The following is a 21,288-nucleotide window of genomic DNA, read 5'->3' on the forward strand; positions in this document are numbered from 1 at the left end:
ATTGTTAACCTATTTTTTATTTTTTATTTTTTATTTTTTGTACATCATTCTATTTTTCATGTTAAAATAGAATATTATTGGAACAATATCTAACTATATTATAGAATTACTCTATTTCTCAACCTGAGATGGTCGAGATGGTCTAAGATGCTGTTACTGAAGTTCAAAGTGAGCTAAAGCGAAAAAAGTTAACTTTGAATCGGAAGTGGGACTACTTTAGTCTAAATCACTTTTAAAAGTCGAAAGAATCAAACCAAACAACAAGACCCATGTTCCACTGTCTCTCTCCCCACTTTACAAAACGATCACTCACCACACTTCATGGATGAGTCGGTGAGCCTCCGCCGGAGACTAAGCTCGGTCGAATCATCGTCAGAGTATAACATGACCAAAGATGGTTCCGATGATGGCCCTCTAAGCTCCGACTCCGGGACCGAGTCTAACCGAAGCTCTGACTTAACAGCCTCAACGGGACTGTCAACGATCATAAAGGTCTTATCTGATTCTCTACTGAGAACGGAACTGGCGGAGATGGAGATGATGAAGGCTCGCGAGGCAGCGAGGTGGGAAGCTGAGAAGAGAAGGATGGAAATGGAAGTTGAGTTGACTCGAATGGTGCTTCAGACTCATTTGCAGGTGACAACGTCGTTACTTGTCGAAGAACAGGAGATTTGTACGTCACAAAGGAAAAGGAAGAGATCAGAAGTTATAGAAGACGAGTCATCCACCACAAGGTCAGATACCCTTTTTCATTATTCTTACCATTAAAGTCGCATTAATTAGAGAAACATTAAGAATCTAAGACCATCATTAACGCATGGTTCTTAGTATATGGTTCTTAGAAGAATATAAGAATCCGATTCTTAATTTTTAACTGAAAAAGTTAAGAGTCGGTTCTTAAATCTCGCCGATTCTTAGCATTTTCAGTTAAAAATTAAGAGTCGGATTTTTATATTTCGCTAAGAGCTCCGTCCTAAGAATCCTGTTAATGGTGCTCTAAATAACAGAAGGTTCTGTGATGGATGTAGGGAAAAGAGTTTAGCTTTATTGCGCTTACTCCAACTTAACCTAATCTTCTCGAACTCATTGACCTGAGAAAATATTAAGTGTCAAAGTCAAATATCAACTGGATGATGATGACACGCTCAGAAACTGTCTTATTATTCTTATATATTATGTGTGTGTTTACTATACTAGTAGTTAGATGTTTACCCTTTTCTTCCTACGTCTCTAATGAATAAGATTTTACAATCTACAGGCGCTATGATTTTAATCAGAAACAAATATGAGATGTGTCGTTTGGTCCTTTCTTCAGTTTCCAATAAATAGTTTTAGTGAATTTTCCAATAAACACTCAAAAGTTCTCCTGTAATATATCCATTAGCATGAATAATGTCATCTACAAATCTTTAGCACGGACTACATGGACGTTGATTGCATAAACCGTATTGCCCTCACGCAAGAGTTCACATAAAACACGGTCATCTTTCTTCAGCTTGTTCCTGTCGCATATGCGGTTCCAATATCGGATACAAACACGATCTTTTGTTTTCATCGTCTCTGATTGTACTTTTCCAACACTGTCAATGTAGTGAATGCATTCCTTAAACTTTAAGCAATGGGTTTTCACCACTTTTGCATCAATCAACTGTAGTGGAAATACACAGAGGAAACACAAAAAAATTAGACAATTGAAGTAGTTGTACATATATGTAAGATCAACAATGTTTTTCCTTACCAGCTCATATGGTCTATTCTTTAGTTCACTCTCAAAATATATATTCTCTGGATTTTCCAGGTATTTCTCTGGATTTTTTATCTTGGGAACTACTGTAAAATTCTCAAGAAACAGAAAAACATGTTAATATAAGCAACTCACAAACAAATTAATAATAAGTAATGAAAATTAAGCAAAAATGTGTTTACATTTCCTTCTTTTCACAGAACAACTGGTGTTAGTGACCATTGCCTCCTCATCTTCTACTAGGCTTCCTGAAAAATCTCCAGACAAATTAGTTTTATATATAATATTGTAAGCGTGGTGCTAAATGATGCACCTGTGATGAAAACTTTATATGTTTTACCTTTCTTCTTATGATTCAAAGTGAAAGAAACGTCACTTTCGTCATCATCAGATGCAGAAGAATCGCTGCTCAAAGAAATAACAGTGTCCTCTTTCACCTAAAAGAAGGATATGCCAAAAGTGTGACACCAATATAATTAAAAAAAATCTGAAAATTGAGTGAACATAGATATGCACAATGTTAATCTTCGACTGCGACTTTAGTTATCTCTTACCAAAGACAAACTCAGAATTGAGATCATAGTTCACACTTCAACTAACTGTAAATAAAGAGAGTGAAATCTTAATAAACATATATACCTTTCTTAGTCCAGCGATCTTAGATGGTTCTACTCGTTGTTGGCAAACGGTGCTGCTAGAGCCGGCCAGTACCAAAGCCGGAACCATTATGGCAGCTCTGTTCTTTGTGGGACGACCGAGGGGTCGCATATTATCCAGGTTACTAGCTCCACCACGGCGGCCTGCATGCTTTTGAGGCTGAGAAGCTGAAACACCTGCTAGATCTGGTCATCTGGAGTATGTTGGTCGTTGGTGGTGGCAAGAATCCTAGACCTAGGAACTTCCAGACATGCATCAGGAGAAGCAGCGAACTTGTAGGTTTTCTTCACATCAACAATACGACTGTTCTTCAAGGTCTTGAGATGGCGTGTCAGCAAAGCATCATGATCAGGAGGCAACCCGGTGTAGTTTTTCTCAATATACGTCGAAATTGCCTCTTTGCTTAAACTGTCCCGTTCGTTTGACGCAGCAATCGCCATGCTTATCATCTACCCATCCATACATATATTTAGATAGGGAATACATGATCTTTTTCTAAGTTAAGTAGCTTAAGATGAGAGTTTTTACTTGGAAGTAAGGAGGATGGTTGAAGGAAGTATGTGGAGGCGCTTGGAAGACATGGTTGTTGTATATATGGATTCGGGGGAACCTTCCCATCAAATTGTGGATGATGATGATGATCAATGCTGGAAACGTAAAGAGATGGATCCATAGGTTTTAACTTTTGAGAGAAAGAAAAGATGGTAAAAGAATCATAGGAAGGTGAGATTTATAGATTTTAAGGGTTTTCTTTCCTTTTCACGCTTTCAATATGATTTTTTTTTTTTTTTCACAACACGCTTTCATGAGTATGATTTGTGTTATAAATTCGGATGAATATATCCCCTATATATTAATTGAGAAGCATTTGAAAAATTAAAACCTTAATTTTGTATTAATTAGAAAAAACCTCAAATCCTAGGTGGCACTCTAAATGCCTTCTAAATTTCATTTCAAAGAATTCTAGAGCATCTAATATAAAGTATAGTTTAATCTAATGGTGTCACATTATTTCATAATTATATAACACTAGAGAACATTATATTAACCTAAAATATAGGAAGTGTGTATTCTTTTCTTAAATAAAAGCTACGGAATTACCTAATATGATTTACATATATATGACAATCAATGATTATGAATAATAAAGATTTGATAACAATTTTTGCATCCTTCTTCATTTTCGTTTAAATTTATATTATTAAAAAAATTAAACAATCACATTAACCATATAATAAAAAAATAGATTTTTTTCTTATATGTTATATTTTGAATTTTTTAAAATGACTTTAAATTACAAAATGAGGAAACCTTATATGTTATATTTTTTTTAAACGACTTTAAAATACAAAAATGAGGATACCTTATATGTTATATTTTTTTTATGTGTTAGAATTTTCTTATATGTTATATTTTGAATTTTTTTTAAACGACTTTAAATTACAAAAATGTAAGTTTTCCTTAAGTAAACGACTAAAAACATTAAAATGACATGTATCAATTCGATGGTTGATTTGAAAGCTTTCAAAACCATATGGAAGATAAAAGTCAAAATAATTTAACTGTGGAAACAATACTGTTCACTTTTTTCAAGAATGTGTTCGATGGAAAAAATAAGGTTTTTATGTAATAATTTGTTTAATGTTCACTATAGAACATTATATTAACCTAAAATATAAGAAGTGTGTATTCTTTCCTTAAATAAAAGTTACAGAATTACCTAATATGATTTACATATATATGAAAATTAATGATTATGAATAATAAAGATTTGATAACAATTTTTGCATTCTTCTTCATTTTTGTTTAATTTTATATATTTTTTTTAAATAAACAATCACATTAACCATATAATAAAAAAATTAGATGTTTTCTTATATGTTATATTTTGAATTTTTTAAAATGACTTTAAATTACAAAAAAGAGGAAACCCTATATGTTATATATATATTTTTAAAAGACTTTAAAAAACAAAAATGAGGACACCGTATATGTTATATTTCTTATATGTTAGATTTTTTCTTATATGTTATATTTTGAATTTTTTAAAACGACTTTAAATTACAAAAATGTAAGTTTTCCTTAAGTATACGACTAAAAACATTTAAATGGCATGTATCAGTTCGGTGGTTGATTTGAAAGTTTTCAAAACTATATTGAAGATAAAAGTCAAAATAATTCAACTGTGAAATCAATACTGTTCACTTTTTCAAGAATGTGTTCGAGGGGAAAAATAAGGTTTTTATGTCATAATTTGTTTAATGTCCACTAGAGAACATTATATTAACCTAAAATATAAGAAGTGTGTATTCTTTCCCTAAATAAAAGCTACGAAATTACCTAATATTATTTACATATATATGGCAATTAATGATTATGAATAATAAAGATTTGACAATTTTTGCATCCTTCTTCATTTTGTTTAATTTTATATTATTAAAAAAAGAAACAATCACATTAACCATATAATAAAAAATTAGATTTTTTCTTATATGTTATATTTTTTAATTTTTTAAAATGACTTTAAATTACAAAAATGAGGAAACCCTATATGTTATATCTTTTTTTAAATGACTTTAAAATACAAAAATGAGGACATCTTATATTTTATATTTTTCTTATATGTTAGATTTTTTCTTATATGTTATATTTTGAATTTTTTAAAACAACTTTAAATTACAAAAATGTTAGTTTTCCTTAAGTATACAACTAAAAACATTAAAATGACATGTATCAATTCGATGGTTGATTTGAAAGCTTTCAAAACCATATGGAAGATAAAAGTCAAAATAATTCAACTGTGAAAACAATACTGTTCACTTTTTTCAAGAATGTGTTCGCTGGAAAAAATAAGGTTTTTATGTCATAATTTGCTTAATGTCCAATCCGATCAACCCATGATGTATTAATTATAGTTCTGTTGCATTATTTTTAATAAAAATTGATCTGATCCATCGAAAAGAAATTATATAATAACAACAAAAAATATTTTATATATATAAATAAAATGATCAAATATATAAAAGAAACTATCGATAATATATATAAATAAACTCACCTTGCGCAAGGCGCAGGTCTTATCCTAGTGACTCTATTATAATACTAGCAGAAAAAGAAAATCTACTATTATTCACTTAGGTTTTATTATACTAACTAGATGCTTTGTCCGCGCTTCGCGGATTATGTCTAAACCCCCATGGTGAAATTTATTGGAGCAAATTGCCTTAATTGGGAGATCCCGAATATTTTTGTTATTATTGCTGTCAATCTTAGAATATTACGTATTATTATACTTTAGTTCATGTGTATAATTTCATTTTTCTCTATATAGTCTTATTTATCTCTTATATTATATGTATGTATATTTCCAATAAATTGTGTTGAAGGTGTTATTCCATTTTTATTTTTATGCGTTTTGTTTACTATGGTAAATTCAAATGATTATTTAGCATAAAATATTAATATAAATTTAGTCTTGGAACTTAGTACATATTGGTTATTAGATTGTATTTTTTTTTTTTTTGCTTATATCCACTATAGTTGGTGTTATATTAGATTATGTTTCTTTTGGCTAATATATCGTATTTGGTTCAAAATATGTCCATACTTTGTTCCAACATTTGCCAAAAAAAAACTACTATAAGCATATCTATAATGAGTAAAATTTATTATTATTGAAACGATGTTTTGATAAGGAAAACAGTTACAAATTGTTTATAATATAATATGAAAAGTCGATAACCCCATAAGATGAGATAGTGGGTTACTTTTATGCTATGTAAGTGTTGATATGCAAATTGGGCTGGTTAAGATGATCTTGATCCAGACTAAAATGTATTGGTGATGATAGGTCTGGTTTCAATGGTAGTAAGAAACAGAAATTGTAGTTATGATAACAAAATATGGATTAAGTCAAGGAGAGAATCTCCAACTTAGATATGTGTATCACGGCATGTGGGACAATGTGGGACAACTTAGGTTATGGTGAATCCACTCCACAATGCATAGGTGATGATATATGTGGTTGCACCTCAGTGAGTTTACATCCCCATTTCCAATGAATTTGTCTTGGCAAGCTTTCTTTCAGGATCTGTGGTTGCAAGCTCTGTATCCGAGGAAAAGGAATAGGAAATATGTGGTTGATGGTTCATGATGATAAACTAAATTAAGATCTCTATGTGTACAGGGGATTGTTGATGCTTATATGGTGCTAGAGCTGAGGTAAGTTGAATGTCTATGAGTTTTCCGTAACAGTTGTGTTGTAAGTTACACGTTTGGTTTTATTGTTCTGAGTTAATGAAATTGTTGTTATCACTATTTAATTGTTTGAACATAAGTCTTATAGAAGACAGAAGTTATTCTATTTTAAAAGCATATATATGACATAATTATCGTGACAAGTACCACGATAGAATTTAAAAAGAATATATCTACACAACATTTCCTTTTTAGAAGGGTGGTTATGGTTGATGTTATTGGATTTAAAGTTGTTATATTGTTTTGGCAAAAGATTCAATGCGCGGTATGTATATCTAGATTTTAGTTTTTATCTTATTACTATATAAATAATCTTCTTTGAACTTGAATCTATTTTTTTTTTAATTTTAAGCAGTTTTAACTAAATATTGATTTATTATTCGCTTTGTTTATTCCTATAAATTTATAAGATAATTTGTTATTTCCTATGTTATACCACATATCTTTCGATACTATAAAATATGTTACAACTTTTGATAAATTGGGCCTGGCCCGAAATGAGTTGTGTCTTTGATGAGTGTTTATTAGCTTGTTTCAATTTGATAATGGCCCAACTCATTTCTATAATCTGTTTTATAAATAAGAAAACAATGATATAAACTTGGAAAATGATATTATTGTAGTTAATGCGTATAAAGTTCGAACGATATATGTTTTTATATATATTTTATAATTATATATATTTATATAGTTATATACTTGGGATTTGGTAGTAATCTCAATTTTATGTAGATTTACCGTAGTTTAATACAGTAAAACCTATATTTGGTTATAACGTATAGAAATAATGTTTTAATTTTTATTTTTGTAATAGATTTACTAATTTAATATATATTACCTGGTACATATAATATACATTGAATAGAATTTAACTGTGTTTATTATAGTTACTTAAAATTTTCTAGGAAATGCTTACCATATCATTTATCATTTTTTAATATAAATCTGAGATGGGTTTAAATATATTGTGTTTAGGATTGGAATATTGTGAGAATATAATAATTTTCTGTTTAGCATAAATATGTTATGATTGGATGTTTACATTTATAATAACTTTTAATTGATAGGAGTAGAAAGATGCTGAGAAAAATGTATTCCTATTATATTATTTACATTACGTGTTTGTTTATAAGAATGTCTTATAAACATACGAAAACATTAATAGAGGAACATTGAACCTTTTGCATTGCTGTGAACCACAGAACAGCCTGTGAAAGACTTCTCAATTTAAAATCTACGGAACAGATTTTGATGAGCAAGAAATGAAAATTCAAAAATATGATCATGAGCTTCAGTTCATTCTCTTGTTGATATGGTATTAGCCCTTTGTAGGACTTTCGTGCATGTTCAGCTATAGTATATATCAAACATTTTATGCTTTGTAAGATGAGTATCGCAACAAATATATGGAGCAAAATCACACTTAAAAAGAAGGCAATAACATAAGTTTAACCAAAAGAGTTTTTAAGAAAGACATTCAATTGTTGCAAAGATGAAGTTTGAAATTGAAAAGAAAAAAAGCATAAACGTCTAGTAACCATAAGTACCATCACTTAAAACATCCTAACCACATTTGGCTCGTTTAGGATCCTCTGCTTCATCATTTTCAGCAGCTCTTTTCACCTTCTCACCATTAGAGTCCATGGAAGGATCATCCTCAGCACCTCCATCATCCAAAGTTTTCTGGGCGGCTGGGACAATCACATCTTCCTCCAACTCGCCTTCAAGTTCTGGAGCTTCTGAAGGGAGCACCTTTGTCACAGTCAAAGATTGTGTCTTGCCAGTCAAATTGTGATTTGATACCTTCACAATGAACTTGCAAGTTTGTCCTATGGTATCAGACAGAGCTTGAGGCACTGGAACTATGTGATCATCTCCTACACTCTCATTGGCCTAACATAAATTTAAACAGTTGTCACTACACATTTCTAACTATCTTGTAAGAATACAGTTTCAAATAACAAAGACAGACAGGTCTGTAATTACCTCGAAATAGCTCTCAACCAATTCAGAGGCTTTCCTTCCAGTCAACTCATGACCAGCATCACCAAGGAGAAAAAAAAAATGCCTGGTCACTCTTATCGTACACAGAGATCTTGGCTAGAAACCTGTGTCATGAGCAGATTAATAATGAATACTTTGAAAGGATGAGTATAGGCAAATTTGGTTCACTTACTGTGCAACACCGACAATATCGCTTTTCCCACACTTCTTACACATAAGGGTGGTAGGCTCTTTGGTTGCCTTAGTGTGGCACACACCGCAGCCTATGTAGTACCAGCCTGAACCGTGCACAACATCAGCAACTAAGCAATCTGCAAAAATGTTTAAAAATTAAATGAGAAACAAAGACTATCATAATTAATGTGTTATCCATTGGTAATAAACTACCTTGGCAGCTGCTTGCTTCATATAGGAAAAGAGTTCGCCTATGGTCACTGTCTCAGTCTTAGTGACAACGTCTGCATCAACTCTGTTGGCGACATCTGAGTTTGAGACCAACCTGAAAACAATGTCAAAGCACAAGTACTATAATGGAAAACAATGAAGGATATGTAAATACAATATGCTTACCAAGTGAGATAATCTCGGGTTGCTTGGACATCACTGTCCATAAATACCCATGATGGAGTCATGGAAGATAGAAATAGGGCACGTATACCAGTTCCAATGATGTAATACAGATCAAAAATCTTTATAAAATGAGATGAAGAGACTACACACATCTATAATTTATGATACCCAGAACCTATCGAGTTACTCAACACCTAATTCTTCACAGACTTTACAAATGCTCAAAGCTGTTAAATTACAAATCCAATCAATTGCAGTTCTATTCCTCAAAGCTAAACTAACCAGATGAGAATCATTAACCATCCTATGTATCTTCTTAAACAATAAAAAAAAGTTGATATACAAACCTCCAAAACGTTTCGGGTTTAGCGTGGTGACTAAAATAACTTTTGCAGTTCTTCCAGATGCTTTAAATTTTTCACTTAAGTCCAAAGCAGCTTTGTCCCATAGGTATAGCTTCATAACGGGGCCACTACAACATCCAAACCACGCGTGGTAAGAGAAACAATATATGAAAATGGAAGAAGATATGTATTAGCTTACTCATGTGTTTGAACCTGAAGCAAAACACGGCGGGTTGAAGCTATCTCGGCTTCATCTAGCACGAGACTGTCATTGACAACCTGCCCATTCACAAGTTTGATGTGGCCAACATAGTCTACAAAAGACACCATTCAAAGTCAATACTTTATATACTATATTCGCAGCAATGAAACCTATATATATAAGAATGAACAAACCCAAAACTAAACTAAACATCATCGTATACAAATGGTGATGGGGTGGAATGATGGTGAGAACTTACCATAGAGATCTCCTTTCAAGTCACAGGCAGCATCGAATTCTTCATATCCATGGAACCGGAAACGGTCATCAGGGAAACAAACCGGACTGTTCTCCAGAACAGAGAGGGCAGATGTCGATGAGAAGGTGATAATGACACTTGGCTCAGCTACTCGGTACAGAGTCTTATTTTTAGAACCGAAAAAAATTGTTGAGTCTGTAAATGCCACCCGCTTTCATGTGTGGCAAATAAGTTTCCATCCTTGCAGATGGGATGAAGCCCTGGATAACAGTTCCCTGTTAACAACATTAAAGAGTTATATTAGAAAAGCTAGACATGAAATCTTTGGAAAGATGAACAAAGATATTAAAGATACTCAACAGTCGATATGAAATCAATAAGTTCAAAAACGATCCTGTTGATATAAATATTGATCTTAAAACGTAGAGCAAATGATTACAAAAAGCGAGACAGTAAAAAGAATTAGCTTATGTGGTTAAACTATCAAGCACGAACATTCAATTCTAAAATAAGTGCATCAATATATATTAGATTCTAAAAAATATCAAGTAGGAATAGACAGATAAGTTTGTATCTAAAATGATACATTAGCATGTAGTTTAAACAATTTGTTAACTTATAACATAAAAAATAACTCGGTTTATACCTCTTCGTCGATGAGAATCATCTCGAGACCGAGAAGAATCTTCGTCAGAACATTTCGAGCTTCCCAAAAGTGGATCAACCGAAACCTCACCTCGCTTTCATGAGGACCGAATTTCACATCTTTGAAGAACATCACTTCCACAACGTTGGCAGAGACAATAGCTTTACCCCTGACGTCAGAGGAGACAGGGGCTTTGCCCTTAACGCCGGAGGATACACCTGTCTTCGCCCTTTCAACTATCGGACCTGCAGAATAAATATGATCGTACTCATTGTCTGAGAAAACACAAAGCCTCAGATTTTATAATAAGATAACGAAAGACACGGGTTCACTTACCATTAGGTTTCTTCGAGTTAGATACGCCGGTGGGGACGCCGGGAGAGTCACCCGTCGTGCCGATGGGTTTGTTCAGACCGGGAGAGGAGACAGACGCATCGCCTTTGGATTTCTTCGAATGGGGATCGCCGATCGAGAGGCTGGAAGAGCCACCGTGTTTTCCGATGGACTTGTTCGTTCCGGGAAAGGAGTCAGCCCCAACGCCTCTTTGTTTCTTCGAATTCGGATCACCGTACAACGTGAATTTTCTGTTCGAACTCATCGCGATATCCAAGTTTGATCGAAATAAAACTCGGAGTAAAAGTTTTATAAATGAAATCATAACGCGAAAGGATGAGAGAATCCATAAATCAGATTAAATGGAGAAAGGATGTGGGGAACATATTGATTGATCGTGGATTAGATCGTGAAACGGAAACAAAGAGAGGAAAAGCAAAGGGTCTCACGATTAGATCTAGCAAAATGGGGTCTGAGAAAAGAGAAAGGGAAACGTCGAATCTCTCGCCTCTCAGATCGCGAACGGCGTGAAGAAGAAGCCAAACAACGGAGATGGGCTTACTGGGTCAACAACATTAACATTATGTCTTTTTTAAAAAAAAATCGAAGCCCAACAACCCACAGCCGAGATGACGTGTCAAAAAAGATCTTCTGATTGGTAGATTTTATTGTCCTACGTGGACGTCCTCTCCCATCAGTATATTGCCCTTTTATTACTTGTGTGATAATAATCACCTATTTAAAATACAAGATTCTTTCAATCGTTTGGATTTAAATACTCTTTCAGAGACTCCCTCTCTTGCGGCTCTCAATATTTGCCATGGAGGATAATAAGAAGCGAAACCCTAATTCTCACGAGTGTCTCAACTCATGGTCGGAGCTTCCTCTTGATCTCTTGAATATGGTGTTCAAGCGGCTTGGCTTTGTTGATTTCCAACGAGCTAAATCCGTGTGTTCGTCTTGGCTCTCTTCTTCGAGACAATCAGTACCCAAAAAGAATCACACCCCTTGGCTGATTCTCTTCCGCGAAGAGCAAAACAACAGTTACTGCAAGTTGTTCAATCCCGAGGAAAAAGAAAGACTTTACAAAACACAAGACACTGGTTTGGATTTTTCAAAGAGTGTTTGTGAAGCAACCTATGGAAGTTGGCTCTTGATGCATGATCTTTGTTATAATCTCCACATTGTGAATCTCTTTACCAACGAGAGAATAATTCTACCTTCTCTGGAGTCACAGCTTGGGGTGACAAAGGAGAAGCGAACCAAACCAAAGAATAGGAAACTATCCTCTCTGTTTTGGATTGACGAGAAAACCAAAGACTATGTTGTTGTATGCAGCGTAGTTAACTTAAAGTAAATAACTCTTGGAAGCAAATCCCTGATACTTCTAGCTGTCTTGACATGGTTTACAAGGATCACAAGCTTTACTTAACTTGCTGCGGTTATTTCAGTATCTTTGATTTTTATGGAGAGACTCCACAGCAAACCTTCCAACGAGAACTGAAAGTGGAAAGCGTCCATAGTCGTCAAATAAGTAGTCGGTTGCGCATTGTTGCAGACAGTAACAGGAAACGTCCTCATGGTTCAGAAAATATGGAGATCTATACCTATGACATGGTCATTCCTGGTTATCAAGGTTTATTCTTCAGAGAACCTGAGGGAACACCAACTGGTTAATTCTTTGGGCAATGAGTCGATGCTTTTTGATCAAGGCATCACTGTGCTCGCCATTGAGACTTATGGATTCATTGCAAATTCCATCTATTTCAGCGTCTGTGATGATAAAAAGACAGAAATGATCTCTTTTTTTTCCATCTTCAGACACACAAAACGGAGCTGCTGCACAAATTTGATTGTTCTAAATTTTGGTTCTCTAGAGCTCAATGGTTCTTACCAAGTTTTACACATGCATGATATTATGATGTCAATGCAATGTTTTTTAACTATATTAATGGTCCTTATTTTGAATAAAAGGTTTTACTTATATAAGTCTTCCACTAATTTAAATTTAATATTTCACCTAATAAGTTATCATTTGTCAGGGCAGGTCCTGGGCAAAGCCGGATGAAACATTCGCCTAGGACCCCCAAATTTTTTGAAAAAAACTACATAAACATAAGCCTCCAAATTTTTTAAAAAAGCCCCCAAATTTTCTTATATTTTTGTTTCAATGAAATCTTTACGAATATCGCCTAAGGTCTCCGAAATCTCGGGGCCGGCCCTGTCCTTTGTCCATCATATATGATTGTTTGATGCAAAAGTTTGAGAAAGTAGAAGAACAGATTACATAAAAGTTGGGTCAAAACATAGATGGAATGACAAGGGATATTATAACTAGTAACTCACATATGCCTAACAACGATTAATAACAAGGAAAAGCACTTGTATAGTCCTCCTATAAAGAGTAGCTAAGAGCAGTTACCATAAAACTTAAAAGCCTTTAATTCGACAACTAGTTTACTAGCTAGTTCGCAAACATTTTGCTTCTGAGCATTGGCATATTCCGAACTGATAATCAGAGAACCATCATTAATTACATGAGTGTTGATGAATTGATGAGACAGTTTTTAGATCTGCTTATTCCACGATAGTGGCAGATATGTTTCTCCTTATGATCAGCGGTGCCCTCCAAAAATCCTCCAAAACCCTTACTACAAAAAAAAACAGTGGCCTATAAAGACTGGACCGAAAAGCCCAATTTTCACTGAACAGAGAAAACTCTATTTTATAACATCGATCTCCCCCGTTTCTTCCACGTTACCCACTGAGGAAAAGCATAACCCTAACTCTTATGATCATCTCACAGCCCACAGGGAGATACAACCAAACCATGGTCGGATCTTCCTCTTGATCTCTTACTCTTATTAACGATATTGATACGGTTACATGCTAGCTTTTCTTGTTAGATTGTTTACCGTAGAAATTCTAGAAATTCACTAAATTAATAAATTTGATAAATTAATAATCGGCAATTCTATCTGAAAGTTATTTGTCACAAAAATAACATTCAAAGAGAAAAATGACCAAAATATTCACTTTTTATTTTAAATTTTTTAATATTTATTTTAAAAATTTTAAAATTTTAAAATTATATTCTCAAAACTTCATTCTTAACTCTAAATCATAAATCTATATTAGTTAATCCTAGGGTATAAATGTATTTTTATGAGAAATTCTCCTAAATAGACAATTTTCAAGTTTTGGTCAGAAAAATAGACCACAAAGAGGAAAATGACCAAAATGTTTCATTTAATAGGTAAAATAACACTAATACCCTAGATATATAAAAAAACTAAAAAATAATAAAAATAAAATAAAATAAAAAATAATTTTTTATAGTTTTAGATTATATGTTTTCAAATTCGAACTTTTTTTTTGAAATATTTTTTTCCAATTTTTTTTTTATTTTTTTTTAATTTTCTTTTTGTAATTCGAAAATACTATTTGAAACTATTTTTAAAATTTACTTTTTATTTTTTAAAATTTTAAATCTCAATCCCAAATCCCCACCCCTTAACTCTAAACCCTAAGGTTTGGATTAGTTAACCTTAGGGTATAAATGTATATTTACCTCTTTAATGAAATATTTTGGTCATTTTGATTTTTAGAGTTTATATTTGTGACAAAAACTTTTTTAGTGATATACTAGGATATTTCTCTATTTTTATTCTTTAATAAAATTTATTTTGGTTTTTTTCTTACTTGATAGCTATTTTTGTGAAAATAAACTAAAAAAAAGACTATTTTAGTAAATTTTTCATTAATAATTTTCACCGCTAATTTGTGTAAGATAATAAATTTTAGAAAATCAATGTATTCCTAGTCTAGGTAGAGAAAGACGGAAACTTCCGGAGTCTAAAGGCAAAACAACATTTAATCTGTATCCAATTTCAGTTCTGTCATGTAGCCCTGGGACGGATCGGGTATCCGGATAATTTTAAGATATCCGGATCCGGATCCTTATCCGGCGGATCCATAATTTTATTATCCTTATTCGGATTCTGGGTTCGCGGATATCCGGATGTCGGATATCTTTCTAAAAATTATAATACCCAGCGGATACCCGGATTCGGATTTGGATCCTTAAAATAAATAAAAAATAATATTAGTATATATAAAATATTAACAATAATTTAAAAATAAAAATATATATAATGTTTTTAATTATTTCTATGTATAATATTACAAAATTTACATAAAATTTATATATACTATTATAAAAATAAAAATATATTAAATAAAATTAGTTTTTATATAGAGATATTACTATTTTTGAAATAGTTATTAATAAAATTTACGGATCCGGATATCCGGACTAAAAAATCAAGATATCTGGATCCAGATTCGGCTTTGACGGATCCAACATTTTACTATCCGGATCCGGATTCGGCCTCTCCGATATCCGGATTTTCGGATCGGATCCGGATCGGATCCGGATCGGATCACGCATCGAATCCGGATCTCGGATAAAAGTTCCAAATTTCCAACGAGCTAAAGCCGTATGTTCGTCTTGGCACGCCTCTTCGAGACAATGCGTCCACACCCCCAAAAAGTCAGATCCATTGGTTGATTCTCTTCCCTGAAGACGACGAAAACAACAACAACAATTATCCATGCACGTTGTTCAATCCAGAGGAAAGAGACAAACGTTACAAGACACAAGATCTTGGTTTGGAGTTTGCAAATAGTTTTTGTATATCGACCTATGGAAGCTGGCTCTTGATGCGACACCCTCTACGTAGTCTCTACGTTGTGAATCTCTTTACCAACGAGAGAATCAATCTACCTTCCGTGGAGTCACAGCTTGGAATGGTAAAGGTCGAGCGAACCCTAGATGGTTATGAGTTACGTACTACAAGTCCCAACGAAAAGGTGTACAAAGGTATTAGTATACGAACCCCTGTGTTTTGGATTGATGAGAGAACCAACGATTATGTTGTTATATGGGGACTTCGAGACTTGTGTGTTGTTTATTCAAAGAAGAGAGACACCTCCTGGACTCAACTTCCCAAAACCGCAGGCTGTGTTGACGTGGTTTACAAGGAATCCAAGCTTTACTTCTTAAGCTTGTCTGGTTGTTTCTTAATCTTTGATTTATCTGGAGAGACTCCACAACAAATCTTTCAGAGCAACTCCAATGGTTAGAGCCCCTTACGAGTTCTAATAAATAATTTAATAGTTAATTTTGTGATTTGAGAAGTTTAGAACCTTTGTTAGTGTAATTAAATTTCTCATGGTCCAATGGGAGAACCTTTGAGGTTCTTAATTTTTCTTTAGAAGTTGAATTATTAAATTTAAATTTTACAAAACATAACACAATCCAATACTCTGAAAACAACACATGAATCCAGTGAATTGAATTCTAAGATGGATTATCTCGATACAAGGTGATGAAAATGATGATGTATATTACAGGTATTGCTAGTATGATTGTTCCAAAAAGAGCCTACAAATCGTCTACTACAACAACTGTTATACATGAGAATGAAATGTTTAAGATTTTCTTACCAGCAGCTGAATGAGCGAGAGCTAATATCAAACGCTGGATGTCTACTACAGAAAACCAATCTAATGGGGTGCCTCTCTTGAACGGCACTTTAACCTTGAAGCTTCCAGCTCTTGTTTTAGTGTCTCTATCTTAGTGAGCAATGCTGCATTTTCCTAACCCAATAGACAGAAGAACTAATGAGCCACAAGCATCCAATATTATAACTTATAAGGATTGTGGATTTGAATTTATGATTGGGACACAGGTAAACAGAAGAACTAATGAGCCACAGGTAAACTAAACCTTCAACGATCCAGGGACACAGAGCCAACAAAATAACCATTTACAAGACTATAGGAATGCACTAACCACGAAAACAAATGCAAGTTGAGCAGAACATGGGTTTACATGTCACCACAGAGACAACCATAACTAGGTACCATTCGAAGTCAATCCCTAAAGCAAAATAAAAGTGAAAAAACCTTTCTCTACATGGAGGAGGAGCTTAGAGAAACAGTACCAGTGCCAGCTCTGAGTTACAGTTAGAAGCTTTCTCAGCTTCACAGTCAAACATTCTCCGCCATTCTGCAGATTCATCCATTGCTTCCCTACACACCAGCGTGAACACTTACTTGATTAACCACCACTATACATCACCAACCATATAAACGCAGCTGAGCTCCAAAAGATCAAATCAAGGGAAAATGCAAATAAAAAGTCTGAAACTTTAACGAAACTGACGAACCCTTATCACCAAAAACCAATACTTGTAGCAAATACAACCCAGATTTGAGAAAAGAGAGGAGGAGAACCTTAAGCGTTCTGTGTCGTCAGAGGCAATTGAAAACATAAAGTCTGGAGCTTTAACGAAACTGACGAACCCTTATCACAGGAAACAAACCTCGTGGCTAGAGAGTCGACAATGTGTTTCTGAGAAGATGGTGGTGGCTTATGTTTGTAGTATCGCATGAATTCCCGAGACCCAAGAGTCCTGGTTACTTTGTTCTCCCCTCTCCTGGTTACTTTGTTCAACCCATTCATCCTCACTCAGCCAAAAGAACATAACTTTTAACATCCCCATCAATGCAAATCAAAAACCGAATCATCAAACACACAAAAAAAAACCGAATCATCAAACACGCAAATCAGCGACTCGTCTATCCTATCGCAGCCGAACTTTTCGATCACCTTCCCGTGATCGACATTACCGGAGACGACCCACGGAGTCACAGCTTGCGCCTCCTCCGATGTTGACGATTCAGGCTCTTGTTTCTCCAACGTCGACGAAGAGGAAGAGAAACAGAGAGAAGACATTAGCCAATAACAAAGAAGCACGTATAGGGTGCTTACCAGTTCTAAAAGTGTCATATTACAGTGCGGTGTTATTGTGGAAAGACTACGTTTAGGTCTTGTTGTTCCGACAAAACTTGTAGTCACGGTGACAGGAGAAGTCTTCAAGGTTGAAAAATGGTGGAGGCCGAGGTCTGAAACCTGGTCCTTCAGGGTTATCAAGGTTTGTTCACTAGGATTCCTGAGGATGAGGAATCACCAACTCGTTGGTTCTTTGGGAGACGAGTCAATGCTTTTGGATCAAGGCATCACTGTGCTCGGCAATGACGGATTCATTAGAGATTCCATCTATTTCAGTGTTAAAAGGGATAACACAAGTTCTATCTTTGTTTTTAATCTCAAGACAAAGAAGACAGAGCCGCTGCACAACTTTGATTGTTCTTACCAAGGTTTACGCAAACATGATGGATACCAACTACGTTATTGAGGAGACTAAAGTGTTTATGGGAGAAAGAAAAGCTCTTTTGAAAGTTAATCCCTTATATATTAATTCAGAAACATTACAACATTTAAGTGTAGACACATGTCATCACCAGAATGAAATTCAGAATCCTTAGAAAATATGTTGGTCCAATTAAGTATATATTATACTTTTCATTAAATTAATCATAAAATTAATTAAAGTGTACAATTACTATTTACTTTTCTTTCCTTAAGTAAAAGCTACGGAATTACCAAATATGACTAATATATATATGACAATTAATGATTGTAATAATAAAGATTTGATAATAATTTATATCTCATCCATCGTTTTTTTAATTTTATATTATTAAAATAAATTAAACAATCAAACTAGCTATAAAATTAAAATATAGATTTCTTCGTATATGTTATATTTTGAAAATTAAAAAATGACAAAATTACTAAAACTGTTAAAATTATTATGTTAAAAATAAATGATCAATGGTTTAACATCCCCTATATATTAATAGAGAAACATTTAAAAAGTTTATGACATGTACTTTGTACTAATTAAAAAAGTGTCATGCTGAGTTGTCAAGTAATTGAAATGTTAATTTGTTTACGTGGCGGCTTGAAAATTAATTGAGAATTTTGTTAGTCCAAAATTAAATTGTTAGAGAATATTATATTATATAGTATGTCCATTATGGACCATTCATTTATCAAATTGAAATTTATTATATATTATTTCCTTAAATGAAACTTACGGAATTACCTAATGTGATTATGATATAAATAGTAATTAATGATTTTAAATAATGAAGATTTGCAAATAATCTGTATACTTTCTATCATTTTTGTTTAATTCTTTATTATTAAAGTAAATTACACAATTACATTGATCATATAATAAAATTTTAGATTTTTTTGTATATGTTGTATTTTGAATTTTTCAAAACGAGTATAAATTACTAAAACTGTTAAAAGTCTCACATAAACTTTTGTGATCAATGTTTAATTTTTTTCTATAATAAGATACAATGATAATAAAATCACATAAATAAATAATTTTATTTTAATAGGTGTTTATGTTAATATATATATACTTCATATCGTTTAAATATAATTATATATTATATACGATATATAAGATCGATTGTTTTGATTTATTTGTCTTAAAATGATTGCGAATAAACAAGAGCGGTCATTTGATTTGTAAGTGAAAGCCAATTTATTACATAGTACTATCTGATTTCTTAGTTATTTAATTTTATTATTTCATAATATGCATAAAAATATAAAATAAGTAATAAATATAAAAAAAATATTCAGCAGAAGGCGCAAATCTTAACCTAAGTATGTATCTCTTCAATAATTTTGAATCCTAAAAGTTTTCTAAATATCAGGCCAAAATAAAAGAAAAAAATGAGAATAAACTCACAAAATCAATATTTATAACGAGCAATACCCAAAATGACACAAAAAAGAGAAAAATATCAAAGATAGATAGGATTGACACGTGAACGTAAACTTCTCATAACCATAATTAACTTTTAAATTGCTAAATCACGATATAAAACTAGGCTGACATAGTTTCATTGTAACCAAATAGTAGACATGACATTCTTGGGCCTAAACGTTAGTAAAAAAGTTTAAGTCATGATATAAAACTGATCTGGCATAGTTTTATCAGTAAACAAATTATATAATTAACAAAAAAATTTTTAAGAAATTGTTTAAGGGCCAAAAATATTAATTCGATCAATAATATAAATTTTATTTTGTATACGATATTTCTTAAATAATTTTCATATAAATTTACCCTGCGCAAAGCGCAGGTCTTATCCTAGTTATATATTAATAGAAAACATTTAAAAAGTTGTAACTATTATAAACCTTACGATGGATGTCAATAACCGGTAGAGAGAGACGGTCCGGTTAGAGAGAGAGAGAGTCGGCCATCTCTTTGTTTCCATTATCCTTACTGGTTTATGATTTGTACTATTTCCATATTCTAGACTTTTTCTATATTTGTACTCTTTTTTTTTTCTTTTTGTAATTCCCTATATATAAAAGACACACTTTATGTTTATGTATAGACAGAAAAATACAGATTATATTCTCTAGTTTCATAACACGTTATCAGCACGATTACTCTCTAAACCCTAAGCTAAAACAAACCCGTCAAATCAAACCCTAATCCCCTCGGCGAACATCCTTACCGGCGAGAACATAAATCCCGATAGTGATACATCCCATCCCGTGTTCAGCAACATCCAGCTCTTGTTCCCGATCAGCAAGCTCGCAACTCGATCTCAGCCTGTTCGTGAGACACAAACTCAGACAGTTCGCGACCCGCCTCAGCTCAGCGATAGACGATGTCAGTCTGTTCCTGCTCAGCTTGATACTCGATCCGTTCGCGACCCGATAGCAGCTCGTTCGTGTTCCGGATCAGCAAAGTCCAGTTCGCGTCTCTTCTCATTGGTGGTCCATTCAACCCGACTTGAGGATAAGGTAATCCTTAAACCCTAATCGAAACCCTAAGATAATAGATCAATACCCCAATGAGTAAAATCGAACTAATGATCATAAGATCGATTCCATAAAATCGAAACCCTAATATCTCAACCCTTAGCCGCATACATGCATAATGCATGTTATGCATGAAATCGATTCAAACCCTAAAGCTAATGCATATTCGATTTTATCTAAACCCTAATTCTTGAAATCGAAATCAATTGATTGCTTGATTGCTTGAATGGTCACATAGAAATTGTTTTGCTAGGATTGCTAAATTCATACTTGAATCTGATTGATTGATTAAATTGATAAAACTGATTGAATGTTTCAAATTGAAATCGTATTGCTTATTTGATTGAAACCCTAATGATTTGAAATCAAATACTAGTTTGATTGTTTGATTAAAATCAAATCCTTGAAACTGAAACTGATTGCTTGATCCGTTTGAATTAGAAATCGCTTGCTAGGTTAACTGATTTATACATTCTCGACTTGATAAAGATCCGGCT

The 21,288-nt window shown here is 33.2% G+C and overlaps 2 protein-coding genes, 1 long non-coding RNA gene and 2 pseudogenes across 3 annotated transcripts; 3 read left to right on the forward strand and 2 right to left on the reverse strand.

The window, feature by feature from the left end:
* Positions 1-189: 189 nt before the first annotated feature.
* On the forward strand, positions 190-1,305 carry BNAC01G13610D (uncharacterized protein At4g22160). The gene is made up of 2 exons (XM_013878561.3): positions 190-734; positions 1,029-1,305. Exons 1-2 carry the CDS (start codon positions 322-324, stop codon positions 1,093-1,095), a joined length of 480 nt encoding a protein of 159 aa, XP_013734015.1. The 5' UTR covers positions 190-321; the 3' UTR covers positions 1,096-1,305.
* On the forward strand, positions 434-14,109 carry LOC125580681 (annotated as a pseudogene).
* Positions 1,185-2,882, reverse strand: LOC111202202 (B3 domain-containing protein At4g34400). The gene is made up of 5 exons (XM_022694665.2): positions 2,384-2,882; positions 2,085-2,181; positions 1,927-1,992; positions 1,739-1,830; positions 1,185-1,648 (listed from the first exon to the last, which is right to left on the reverse strand). The coding sequence occupies exons 1-5, from the start codon at positions 2,510-2,512 to the stop codon at positions 1,400-1,402; spliced, it is 633 nt and encodes a 210-aa protein (XP_022550386.1). The 5' UTR covers positions 2,513-2,882; the 3' UTR covers positions 1,185-1,399.
* Positions 13,332-16,229, forward strand: LOC125579785 (annotated as a pseudogene).
* A 175-nt stretch (positions 16,230-16,404) lies between these two features.
* LOC125580682 lies at positions 16,405-18,437 on the reverse strand. The gene is made up of 2 exons (XR_007318415.1): positions 17,317-18,437; positions 16,405-17,150 (listed from the first exon to the last, which is right to left on the reverse strand). It is a non-coding gene; the product is annotated as an uncharacterized LOC125580682 (long non-coding RNA).
* Positions 18,438-21,288: the final 2,851 nt, after the last annotated feature.

This window comes from Brassica napus, chromosome C1 (genome assembly GCF_020379485.1).
Source record: "Brassica napus cultivar Da-Ae chromosome C1, Da-Ae, whole genome shotgun sequence".
NCBI lineage: Eukaryota > Viridiplantae > Streptophyta > Magnoliopsida > Brassicales > Brassicaceae > Brassica > Brassica napus.